The sequence below is a fragment of the Bubalus bubalis genome, chromosome 23, assembly GCF_019923935.1.
Source record: "Bubalus bubalis isolate 160015118507 breed Murrah chromosome 23, NDDB_SH_1, whole genome shotgun sequence".
Classification (NCBI taxonomy): domain Eukaryota; kingdom Metazoa; phylum Chordata; class Mammalia; order Artiodactyla; family Bovidae; genus Bubalus; species Bubalus bubalis.
This window is the reverse complement of record NC_059179.1, coordinates 13,431,903-13,445,538: the sequence shown is the minus strand read 5'-3', so window position 1 is coordinate 13,445,538 and position 13,636 is coordinate 13,431,903. Positions and strand designations below refer to the sequence as shown.

At 36.5% G+C, this 13,636-nt stretch overlaps 1 protein-coding gene across 1 annotated transcript in view; it reads right to left on the bottom strand.

The window, feature by feature from the left end:
- Nucleotides 1–1,758: 1,758 nt before the first annotated feature.
- Nucleotides 1,759–13,636, bottom strand: part of HECTD2 (HECT domain E3 ubiquitin protein ligase 2) — a 73,949-nt gene continuing 62,071 nt past the window's right edge. The window contains exons 15-21 of the mRNA XM_025273811.3: nt 12,838–12,996; nt 9,604–9,678; nt 8,334–8,421; nt 8,140–8,246; nt 6,278–6,393; nt 5,562–5,705; nt 1,759–4,266 (exon numbers count right to left, since the gene is read on the bottom strand). Coding sequence (XP_025129596.3) covers nt 4,146–4,266; nt 5,562–5,705; nt 6,278–6,393; nt 8,140–8,246; nt 8,334–8,421; nt 9,604–9,678; nt 12,838–12,996 — 810 coding nt within the window. The 3' untranslated portion in view covers nt 1,759–4,145. The remainder of the gene's footprint in view (nt 4,267–5,561; nt 5,706–6,277; nt 6,394–8,139; nt 8,247–8,333; nt 8,422–9,603; nt 9,679–12,837; nt 12,997–13,636) is intronic.

The following is a 13,636-nucleotide window of genomic DNA, read 5'->3' as shown; positions in this document are numbered from 1 at the left end:
GAGTTGACTCATTGGAAAAGACTCTGATGCTGGCAGGGATTGGAGGCAGGAGGAGAAGGGGATGACAGAGGATGTGATGGTTGGATGCCATCACTGACTGGATGCACATGAGTTTGGGTGAACTCCAGGAGGTGGTGATGGACAGGGAGGCCTGGCGTGCTGTGATTCATGACGCCGCAAAGAGTCGGACACGACTGAGTGACTGAACTGAACTGAACTGAACTGAAGAGAGATTAGAGAGAAGAGGGAAGAGCAGTGTTCAAAGAAGAAATGGCTGAAGAATTTTCTAAAACTGAAAGACAGAAATTCCTACTTTCAAGAACCATAACAAATCCTAAAAGAGATAAAAAAAAAACATATACAACATACAATATACATGTTGTATGTGATGTTTTGCAGTTTCACAAGAAAAAAAAATCTTACAAGTGGCCAGAGTAAAAGAGATTACCTACCAAGGAATGACAATTATACTGACAACTAACTTCCCATCAACACTACCAATACTTAAAATGGACAACCAAGAAGGTCCCACTGAATAGCAAACAGAACTCGGACCAATATTATGTATCAACCTAAAACTTATATGCAGAGTACATCATGAGAAATGCTGGGCTGGAAGAAACACAAGCTGGAATCAAGATTGCCAGGAGAAATATCAATAACCTCAGATATGCAGATGACACCACCCTTATGGCAGAAAGTGAAGAAGAACTAAAAAGCCTCTTGATGAAAGTGAAAGAGGAGAGTAAAAAAGTTGGCTTAAAGCTCAACATTCAGAAAACGAAGATCATGGCATCCAGTCCCACCACTTCATGGGAAACAGATGGGAAAACAGTGGAAACAGTGTCAGACTTTATTTTTGGGGGCTCCAAAATCACTGCAGATGGTGACTGCAGCCATGAAATTAAAAGACGCTTACTCCTTGGAAGGAAAGTTATGACCAACCTAGATACCATATTCAAAAGCAGAGACATTATTTTGCCAACAAAGGTCCGTCTAGTCAAGGCTATGGTTTTTCCAGTGGTCATGTATGGATGTGAAAGCTGAACTGTGAAGAAAGCTGAGCGCCAAAGAATTGATGCTTTTGAACTGTGGTGTTGGAGAAGACTCCTGAGAGTCCCTTGGACTGCAAGGAGATCCAACCAGTCCATTCTGAAGGAGATCAGCCCTGGGATTTCTTTGGAAGGAATGATGCTGAAGCTGAAGCTCCTGTACTTTGGCCACCTCATGCGAAGAGTTGACTCATTGGAAAAGACTCTGATGCTGGGAGGGATTGGGGGCAGGAGGAGAAGGGGACGACAGAGGATGAGATGGCTGGATGGCATCACTGACTCGATGGACGTGAGTCTGAGAGAACTCTGGGAGTTGGTGATGGACAGGGAGGCCTGGCGTGCTGCGATTCATGGGGTTGCAAAGAGTCGGACACGACTGAGCGACTGAACTGAACTGAACTGAATAGATCTGAAGTTGTTGATTGATGGCCAATGAAATGTCACACTTAGTTCATTTCTAGGTGACCTCCATGGTGCTATAATGTTCATTTAGTGGGGTATTTGTGATCATCCAGTCATTGCCTATATGTTGTTTCATACCGAAAAATAATGCTAGCGGTTAGCTGCATTTGGTGTCAATAACACACCTTTTGAAGGAGTATGTATTAATTTTCCAAAGCACCAGTTTAAAAGACAGTGTAACAAACAGAGTTATATTTTAAACTTTTAATTCATTGCCTAATGTTCAAAAAAAAATGAATTGAAGTCTAGTTGATTATATAACTTTAATATTTGAAAAAATTTATCCAGAAATTAACAATATAATACAATACACATTTGTACAAAAAAGAGGGGCATTTAAAAACTTCTGATCGTACAGACAAAAATATGATTAACTAAACAAAGATTAAAAAAGGACAGAACATTTTGTAAATACTGATAAATACTGTGCAATGCTTTAATTTACTGTGGCAGATACAAAAATCAAGAGTTCATGAACAGATTATATAAAAAGAAAGCAACTGCATGAATTTTCTAGCTGTTTAAATTAACGAAATATAACAGTAGTGGTTCTTTTAAAAAATGAGGTATTAATTACACTGTAAACCAAAACCAGAGCATAAATAAATAAAGGCAATGTGCAATTTAGTGATAAATGATTATAAATTTCAACAACAGACAACAAACATTTTCCAGTTGTTTATGGACTCTGTCATTTAAAAATCTGGCTTGCTTGTATACTTCTTATTTAAAAATGACATTAGCTATTGATATACAAGCACATCATAGACATGCAGACCAAGCCAACACAATTTTCCCATCTCTACCAAGTAGAAGTTTTGTTTACATTTTATTTAGAACACTTAAATCTGGTTTCTTATACATGATTCTTTTGTGCTTATTAGTTAGCAGTAACCTACACTAAAGACCTTACTTTCTAGTTCAAGCAGTGTAAGAGAGAAGCAGTTTTATTTGCACATGGATTACAAACAGAGCAAACAAAACAAAACCAACATGCCCTTAAATCTCTTAGGTGTTCCAAGAATTTTAAGAAGAAAAATCCTTTAAATAGTATGTCCAAGTGGAAAAGTGGAATCACTTCTGTCCCAAACAGAATAGTAAATGAACTAACTCCTTTCCTCCAGGATTCAAAAGTTGGCTTTGGAAATGCAGAACAAGCTGATTAGTTCCTCCACCCTAGAAGAATTCTGCTGGTAGGGGTGTAGGAATCCTAGCAATAAGATAGTAGTGTAACTTGGAAATCGGGAAAGTATTATTTGCATGAGAACCATGTGCTGGTACTAAATGCTGGCTTCATTATTATTGCAAATACACCCTCAGAGTTTTCTGAAGGAAAGCTATCAAAGTATAATACAGAAGTCGATTTGGAAATACTGTAATGTGCTAATAAAACTGCTTCATTTGCTGTAAATTAAAACCATTTACTGTCTGACTTAAAATGCAGTTTCTTTTTACATGCTGCTTTATTAAGAAACTCCAAAAAGGGTACTTTTGAATTTGCTATATTCAGAATCCAGTGAAAAACAAACATTTGGGCCAAAATGTTGAACCTTATCTTTCCATCAAGCTATGTCACTGAGTGACTTTCGCTTCGCTTCATGTCATTTTGACACAAATGTTATCGTATTCACTTTTGTCAAATATCTTATCCTACTTGTTTTCAAAAATTAGTGTTTCAGTACAACAGGTGATCAAAAAATACTATAAATAAGTCTTGTATGTCAATCAAAGTATATATAAATCAGTTCTCTCTTTTTGTGCTTGTAATTGACTTAATTTATCGGTGACTAGTCAGATCTATTTCCTTTCTAATATTCTGACCCCTAAGAAGAAAGGATTCTACAAACATTACAGAGTACTCAAAGTAACCAGTTTACTGCGCATGTGCATGCAGACTGACGATACTTAAAAGAATATAACCTTGAGTCCAATTAGTCTGAAAATAGTTACACTCTTGTACAATCATCTTTATTGATTTGTAAAAGCTGTACACACATCTAAAACCCTGAATTTACTTTGTAAAAATAAATCTTTAGCAATAAATGGCACTATCAAAATCCCATTATTCTCAGGCTATTATGTAGTTATTTACATGCTGATTTTCAGGAACGGTTGAAAAGAATCTTTAGAGGACCAAAGCCAGTATATCAAAAAAAACCCCTGTAAATTGCATTTGCAATTATACTGTTGTTTAACCGCTATATGAAAATATGGCTACATGCCCCACATTAATGATAATGTAGCTGTCCATGTTGCTACTGTGTGCGAGCAGCACACGCTCTGCCACTGGGCTCCACCCACGCTGTCATCGCTGCATTCTTGACTGCACGATGCTTCCCCAGCGGGACACCTGTGATGCACTACTTATGGAGGATGATAAAGTGCTATAAAAAGAGGGACCGGACCCACCTGTCTCTGCCATCTGGTCTTTTTCTCACTCAAACTGTGTGGTGTTTTTAGAAAACCATGCCTCTACTGAACACACTTCATATTTGATTTTTTTTTTTTAAGTCAGTCTTTTAAAGTTGGTGAGCTTTTTCAAGGTATTTTGAGACAGAAAACATGAAAAGGTTAAAGGCACAATAAGAGGGAAGTGAATGCTACATATAAATGTATTTCAAGTCTTCTTGGTTACTCAAGTCCGAAACCTTCTGAATTTGAAATTCCAATGATCAATTTCTGTTTCAGGTCCTTTTTGCTCTTGTAGGGGGGAAGGCAAAGTTGATTGAAGCAGGTGTGGGCCACAGGCAACCTAGGGGAAACATTTTCTTCAAAGATACCAAGTCTTAAAACACACACAATGACTGCTAAGCAACTTTCCAAGTACCTGAACACACATACTCAAATCTATTTCACTAGACTGAGACGACTCATCCATTCCTTTACTGAACAAATACTTCTGGAGTACCTGTTGTGTATGAGGCACCATTCCACACCCTGCGGCTGGGTTTACTGACAAGACAATGGCCCTGCTCTCACAAAACTTACATTCTAGAAGCATTATTTTTAGAGTCAGACAAATCAATCTGAATACAATCTCCCTCACTTTCTGGCTGTGAGATCTCGTTCAAGTGGCTTCATGTCTGCAAATCTCAACTGCCTCATCACATAAGGGCAAACTATCAGAATGGGTGGAAAGACCCAGTAGAATAGTAGGTAAAATAACTATTATTTTAGCCTTGACTGTCAAAAAAATCATAAGAACATTTCTGAGCCACTTGATACCCACACTTCTTCTGTTGCTGCCCTCAAGGTACATGCAACCTTCATCCTCTGAATCTTTCTGATCAGATCTCCCAATTCTCTACCCAATGACACTTTTATCTATATCCAAGATTGCAGCAGAATTCTTAGACCCTTTCCCTCAGTTTTTATGAACTCCACAGAATCAGAACAGCTGTTGGTGGTAGCAGTGATAAAGGAAAGGACAAATTTCAGTTCTAATTGATGAAAGGAAGAACTGACAGAGCTCGGGGAATATATAGGGCAGGAGAAAAAAACATTTATAATCAAAGTAGTATCTACTCAAATTAGCTTTAGAAATTACAATGAGATTGGGAAAAGAAGTAAGTAGATCAACATTACCCCACCAACACTCTAGAAAATAATTTAAAGCCATCATCAGCATCACTTTCATATGCAAAATAAGGGAAAAAAAAGACCGGCACTAGAGGTATTCCAGTACAACAGGACTTCTGGAACTAATTATAATAATAGCCAGAAAACTCACCTGGCATCTTAAATAAAAAGACTTTTAAGTAAAAATGAAGGTCAGACAAACTAAATACCATGAAAAACAAGCTCGATTCTGGAAGTGATGATAAAGTAATTGACTTAGCAAAGTAAAAAGTTGATGGAAAGGAATTATTATCAGTTAGTATTGGTATGTCTCAAAGAACCTTAAGCCATAGTCTATAGCCATGTTTACTTCGAGGATTTTTCTAAGAAAACAACTTCATGTTGAAAGAATCTTCTAATTCCAAGCATACTATTATTAGCAAGACCTACAGATTAAAAACAAAAATGAATGACAATCTGGAAATTTACCAGTTAGTAGACGTTTCATTCTTTGAGATTTTAAAGTTTAAATCAGCCATTCCTCCTACAGGAACTCTGTCACTTCCTGTAGTAAAATGTAACAACTTCTTTTGAAGATCAAGAGGAAATCCAAGCACAACATCCCAAAAGTATCTAGAGAACACAAAGGACATTTATATAAAATGTATATAAAATGACAAAAGTCCTGCAGATGAGAATAAAATAATATAAAGTAAGCTCTAGGGAAACAACTTCCCTTAAAGGTACATACTGCTCTCAAACTGAAATGGAGGAACGACAGGCTTCTATATATAAATTAGATTTTTGACTAACGTCATTATAAAAATAGTCCAGCAACAGAGAGTACATAAGCCATTTTTCTTCTATATAATTTTCCGTATTTTTCAACACAGTGCTATTAAAAGGCTTTTTATAAGCATGGCATCCCTGCAATTCTAGGACCAAAGTCATTTTTTAAAAGAAGTCAACTCTCTGGGCTTCTGTAGAAACTTACTTATATCACTTTCTCCCAAGGGGACTGCTAAGTGATTTCATATTGAATATTCTCACATTACTTTCAAGAGATAAAAGAAGGCAGTGTGGGCTGTACAAGATTTCTGGTGACTTAACTTGATTTGAAGATTGTAAGTTACACAAATAAACCAGCCACATTCCCTTTCATTCCCTCTTCAGCAGCCTCACTCTCAGAAGGACAAAGAGCTCACCGGATAGTCAAGTCAGTTTTTGCATAACCATCATACTGTGTACTTCTCTGCAGGGCGTGCATATCCAGCTCAGGACTTCCACAGACCAGAATTTCAACCTCTTCTGGACGAAGCAGCTGCCAATAATTATTCATCAAAAATGATAAGAAAAAGTGATGATGAAAAAACGTGAAACTGGAACTGTTTTCATTGAATCAAGCCACAAAAATCATGACCTTCTTATAGTAAATCAAACCATTTTTTAAGGAAAAATATTCTCCATTTATATTTTTCCTACTGAGATATTTTTGCTTCTGAAAGTTTATAAATCTTGTCCAACTCTTAGATTCCCCCTTTTGCAAATAACAGCAATTAGCTAGAAAAACAAGCAGATGAGTGAGCATAAATCCAAATTACAGCTCTTCCCCAAGACCCAGCTTGAAACTCTTTGAGCCACGCTAGCATCTACTGACACGCCCGCGTCCAACACCCAGGAAGCCGCCTGTGCACAGTGCGGCGGCTGAGTAGTAGGTTAGTCTGTTTTGTGTTGTTCACTTGTTTTTTCACCTACATAGCTTGTCTCCCACCTAAAGAGATTAGAATTTAAAAATGAAGACTTGCTACACTATTCATTTCCCCTCCTTCCACCCCTATAAATACAGTGCATTGCAGACAAAACTTAATTAGAAATCAACAAGTGCTCCATATTCAAAGGTACTTTCAATAAACATGTGATAAAGACCATCACATATTGAGAGCTGGACTAGAAACAAAAATGAGCGCCGAAGAATTGATGCTTTTGAACTGTGGTGTTGGAGAAGACTCTTGAGAGTCCCTTGGGCAGCAAGGAGATCCAACCAGTCCATCCTAAAGGAAATCAGTCCTGAATATTCATTGGAAGGACTGATGAGGAAGCTGAAACTCCAATACTTTGGCTACCTGATGCAAAGAACTGACTCATTTGAAAAGACCCTGATGCTGGGAAAGACTGAAGGCGGGAGGAGAAGGAGACGACAGAGGATGAGATGGTTGGATGGTATCACCAACTCAATGGACATGAGTTTGAGGGAACTCCGGGAGTTGGCGATGGACAGGGAAGCCTGGTGTGCTGCAGTCCATGGGGTCACAAAGAGTTGGACATGACTGAGTGACTGAACTGAACTAAACTGAAAGACCATCACTCTACAGCAAGTTCTCTCCTATGCAAAATAATTCATATGGAAGACCTCACTCCAAACCCTCCTTATAAAACTGAGTGGAGATGGCTTGATGGAGTGTGCCCAGAGGAGCAGGGATGAAGAGACACTTTTATGACATTTCTGATATGGTATTCTCAATAGCAGCTGACCCATACTCACATAGCTAAGAAAAAGTCAAACCAACCAGAGCCCACCATGACTCTGGAGACAAACTACTTCCTGTGGGTAAAAGGCCACTCAGAGTTGCTGGGGGACCCCTGAAAGGGAATGAAGCAGCTATAAAAACCTGTTCCTTAAACAGTGAGAAGTTGTAGCTTTTGCCTGGAGCTTATGTGTTAACCATTTTCCGTGCTTTGCACCTCAGTTTTAAAGATCTGGAGCCCTTAGGGATCTCTTCATCCACTCTACTTGGGGAAATTTTTTAAAGCTTAGAAGACATATTTTAAGACATAGCATGATGGGTGAGGGGGATGGAGTTAACTGGTCTTTTTTCCCTTTAGAGAATTAAGGCTGAAATGAGAGAACTATTTTTATTTCCAGCTCTATCTCTAAAAACTAAAAAACAATTTTTTTTAATTTAAAAGTTAAAAAAATATATTTTTTAATTTAAAATGTTTTAAAGAACTACTTGTCAATATCATGGTATTACAAACCCTAACTGAAAGCGTGAAGCTTTAAACTCACCATTAGGGCATTTGAAGCACACACACTATGAAATCCATAATAAAATGCAGCAAACTGCTTATAGATGGATTTGTTGAGAAGAAAGTCAATATAAAGCTGTACATATTCTGAAAAGCAATTTTACATCTGTTAAATAATAAAAGTAAATGGCAAACACTAATACACTTTAATTAAGAAATGGTGTTTTAACTTACCTTTCCTATTTTGATTGGTAACTGGAATTTTATCACCACCTGGCTTTAAATTATAGGACTTAATTATTCCAAATTCTTCTTGAAACACCTGATGGGAGATACCAACACACCACATTTATTGGTATATGTTAACAGACTTCAGTGAACAGGTTTGTAAAACTTGAGAAGTTTTTCCCCTTTTCTAAATTACAAAATACAAAAAGCTTAGGCTCTTGTGATATTTGTATTAAGAATGGTGTCATGAAAGCATTTTGGAGTAAAAAAGTGGGGTCTTAACTCTCTTGAATACAGCTAAACACTTTGCTGCTGCTGCTGCTAAGTCGCTTCAGTCGCGTCCAACTCTGTGCGACCCCATAGACGGCAGCCCACCAGGCTCCCCCATCCCTGGGATTCTCCAGGCAAGAATACTGGAGTGGGTTGCCATTTCCTTCTGCAATGCAGGAAAGTGAAAAGTGAAAGTGACGTCGCTCAGTCATGTCCGACTCCTCGAGACCCCATGGACTTCAGCCCACCAGGCTCCTCCTTCCATGGGATTTTCCAGGCAAGAGTACTGGAGTGGGGTGCCATTGCCTTCTCCAAAGCTAAACACTTTACTGACGTTTAAAAAAATGTGTGTGACCATTTGGGTAGCACTCAGGCCTTTGGAGCTATGGGGATTACTACCATTTCCACCTTCCGATTATTTTTAGGCGAGTGGAAGTGAGAGAACTTTGGTCTGATCGAGTAACTTCTGCTCCTTACTTCTTGTACTGAACCAACAGAAGAGGCTTGTTTTTAGAAGGTAAAAGCTCTGAGAAAGTAACTGCATCCAGGATATAGGCCAGGTGCCTTGCAGAGTACCCTCAGCCTTGCTGGCTTTCCTTGATTGTTTACTTATCCATGTCTGCTTCAATGTCTTTGGGCTTCCCTGGCGGCTCAGATGGTAAGGAATCTGCCTGCAATACAGGTGACTTGGGTCTGATCCCTGTGTCAGGAAGATCCCCTAGAGTAGGAAATGGCAACCCACTCCAGTATTCTTGCCTGGAGAATTCCATGGACAAAGGAGCCTGGCAGGCTATAGTCCATGGGGGTCAAAAAGAGTTGGATGCAACTGAGCAACTAACACTTACTTTTTCACTGTTTTTATCGGGTTAAGATCCTTTAATATAGGGAGTGGTATGTACAGATCAATCCTTGTTCCTCTTTTCTAACAATGGGTATATGGTAACAAAAGGTATTTTTCATACATAAAATACCTGGTTAACAGAAAGGTATTTGCCCTTAATGGTACCTGAAATGTGGAATAGAAATCTTCTTCAACATTGCCTTCATATGACAGGAGTTCACTTAATCCGTGGGCCAACTCCTGTAAAGAGAAACCTGTTATTTGTGTTTTTAAATCAAATAGTACTACCCAAACAGTAAACCAGATCTACTATAGCTCACTTACAAGTGAGATAAACTCAGATTTTGAAATAACGATAATATTGGGACATATTTTCTAGGGTAAAAAAATACTGGTTAACGATTTCTACCATGTAAAAGGTTTGGAAAAATTTACTGGAAAGGTCACATGAAGGAAAATATCCAGTTATACCCATAAAGGCATAACTCTGGGGTCTATTCTTATGTAGTAAGCTAAGAGTATAGTTTCCATCATAATTCACTGCTATTTGCAATATTACTGTTTATGAATTTGTAGTATTTCTCATTCTCAGTTTATATTCTTAAAAAAACCTGTTAGTGTTTTATAATTCCTCTTTTAAACATAAAAATACACAGTTTATATGTGTTAAGTGGCTTTTACATTTCAGTTAAGGGCTCTCCCCCCCGGCAATAAAAAGTTGAGAACACTGGAAGAAATGTTTTCCCTGAACAGAGATTTATAAATAGAAAAACTAAGCTGGTATTTTTTAAAATTTCAGGTTGTATGAAAAATGTTTTATTTTAAATATTGGCAGAAAGATAAAGAACAGCATGTTTAGAATGAGCTTACACACTTTACATATTAAGTTTTCCATTTCACTAAAATAAATTTTAAAACAAATCTAGGGTGACATAGGTTTTAGTATGATTCTTCTAATTTGTTTCAATTACTAATAAAGTTATGGCTGCTGAAAATTATAATTGGGAGATCTGAATTGTTTAAAAGAATTCAAGGAACTAGTAGATGAATCCAATTGAAAGAATTTACCATATTCTTTTAAAGATCAAATTTTTAGTGATAAAATACAAAGTCAATTAGGTAATAAAGTTATTTACTCAGATCTGCTTTATTCGACTGTAGGGACTTTTATTCCCAGCCTTTCTATTTTCAAAACTCAATTTTTATTTTTTATCTATAGTTAAGATTCTTAAATGTAAAAATATTATTAATTAGCCCATAGTTCATTTTCATGATTTTTATAAATATAAAATTAAAAGTGCATGAAGATATAGGTTTTATAAACTATTTGAATACCCTGGTATTATTTAACAGACTGTATTGGACAGTGACTCAAACAGAAAAGAAAAGAGCTACTACAGTTGCTGATTTAAGGTTATACTTAGCCTCTCCATTCTCAACTGAACCCCTCAAGGGTAATTTTCACAAGGCTGTGTGGGGAAGGTTTGTTGTTGCCATGGGACAGTTCTGATGCTTTGAGTCATGGATCCCTTCTCTACAAAAGCAATGGAGTTTCCACTAACGTGGTCACGGAAAAGCACTGGCCTATTAACGCTATACTGAAGGCTCCATCATTGATTATTTGCTTGTTTTCTGTGATATTTTTTAAATCCTTATTCACAAATACTGTGTTTAAGAAATGTATCACTATAGGTTTCTCTTTGCTTGCCTGCTTACTCTTCTTGAAACACATATTGTACAGATACAAATGGTAAACAAAGCACTGAATACAAAAAGCACTTAAAACTTTTTTCTAGATAATTTTGCCATATATGAAATGGGAATTAGGTGCTAATTTTAATAGATGCCATTAATAAATTGATATTCTGTTTTAAAAATTTAAAAAAATTCCCTGCATTCTACTATCCTAACACAGTAGTTTTCTTGCTTCCTTTCTATCTTCATTCATACCTGTACAGACACTCAGTTTTTTTCAGCTGATCTCATAGTTTATGCACAATCTTGATTCATCATTAAAGAGGCAATATAGGAATATGAAATTAACTCAGTATCATCTTCAGCTCCATAATATGAAAAAACATATTGGTACAGTCATTCATAAAATATCCATTATTATTAACTGAAAACTTGGATCCAAAGGACTCAAGTTCAAATAGCTTTAATCCTAAAATCAGACAATTTATTGGTAAAAATCAGTAATAACATAAGGAAATTTATTGGTAAAAATTTGACAAAAACTGCATATATGAGACAAAAAAAATCACAGAAATCTAAAATGAGAAGTTAGTTCAGCCATTAGTATATATAGTATTAATATGTTTTATACACCAGTATATATTAGTGTACAATTGTAACAATAACTCCCATTGTTATACAAATAAGCAAATTCAGTAAATTGTCCAGGGTCATAGGTAGCATGTGGCCAAAATACAAGACTATAGAGGGCAAATCTTTCTTAAGTAGAATTTACTCTATTACCTTTTCCAACTACTGAGTCTTGTAAAAATATGGATTTAGGCTCTTAATTCAAAAGAATCCAAACTTACTTTCAAAAATGTGTTTGATATCACATGAAGAATGGTTTTCTAATTGGTCACATGTTCTGGAGAGGTTTTTCAACTTTGGTAGGAAGGTTCCAACCCTACACCAAAGTGATCTGACCATTAACTAGAACACAACAATATTTAAATAGGCCCTTAATGAACAAAGAGGATGTCCACATCCAGCTACTTACTAATAATAAGGGGAATTCTCTGCTGACCAATGGCTATCGAAATTCAGCTGTGAAAAGTATTATTATTGTAGGGGATTGTCAGGATGATGAGCATACTATCCACATTCTTCTACTAAATTTTAACACTGGATTAAATCTGATGATTGGAAATCTAGTCTCTGACTAGCAGAATATCAGAGACAGGTCTGTGAAATTCATTAATTTTATTAAGGGTGTTGTTGCAGACATTGTTAACGATATTGCATAGTGACACATTGATAAGAATCCACAGAAGCAATCACGTATTGAATACTGAATACTTTATCATCTCATGTAATCTTCCCAATATGTAAGTTTTACTATTCCACTGTTCACATAAGGAAACTAGAGTTCAGAAACATAAACAGCCTATTCAAATTCACAGAGCTAGTAAGTTGCAGAGGCCAGATTCAAATCTCTGCCTCTGACTCAAAGCTTGTTCCACTATGCTGGAAGAACTAAGAGCTGCAAAGTGGGTTATGTATCTCTACAGGGAAGGAGAAAATTAGACAAAAGAGGAGATGGGTTACAAATGTAAAGGGAAACCATATCTAAACATAAAAATAGTTATCAGGAGGAGACAGACTGTAGTAGAAGAAAGAAGATTCAGCAGTAAGGGATAAGATACTAAACAATTGTATACTTACAGGCATAATTTGACACAAGTCGTCAGTGGTAACACTGCAGATGCCTACTGGCGTATTTTGATCACTAGGAACGATGGGAGGGCTCAATAATTTCTTATAGCAGCAGGGGGGGAAACGAATATCCAAAGTAATGCTGTTATAAACAGCTAGTCCCATAAGCTATGCATACTAAATGTTAAGCATTAACATAAAATCCATGACAACAAATGAGTTTTGAATTATGCATCTATTTCTCGCATACTTCTTTCAGATCTAACACTGATTTTCTAATTAATCCCACATACTTACTCTTTGCTTTATTTTCCCTTTATTTTATGTAATATAATTCCTTGATTACCAAAAATCATATAAAAAGGAGAGGTTCAGGTAATAGTATTTAATGATTTCCCTAGAAAACTGCATATCTAAGATCACAATAGCAAGTTCACACATTTCTATAAAGTATTTAACATATAAGAAAACTTCTAAATTTAAACAAAGATGGTGGTGATTTTATTAGCAGCAGTTTATTCAGAACTCGCTGCAGAACATGCCATTGATTTTGGTGACCATTCTGGGTATTTTCAAACTAAATACAGGCTACGTAGAGAGAGCTGTATTGAGTAGGCATATGGAAACACACACAGGGATGTCTGCATACACACACACTACTGATACGACACAATCTCCCACAGTAATACCTGAAAGACTTATTACTTGGAGTTTACTCAAAGTGTTAAGTTAAAAAGCTACAGATGTTATATTTATATACTTTGACCAAATGTATTTTTTTTATCAGTTATACAGCAGAATGTAACTT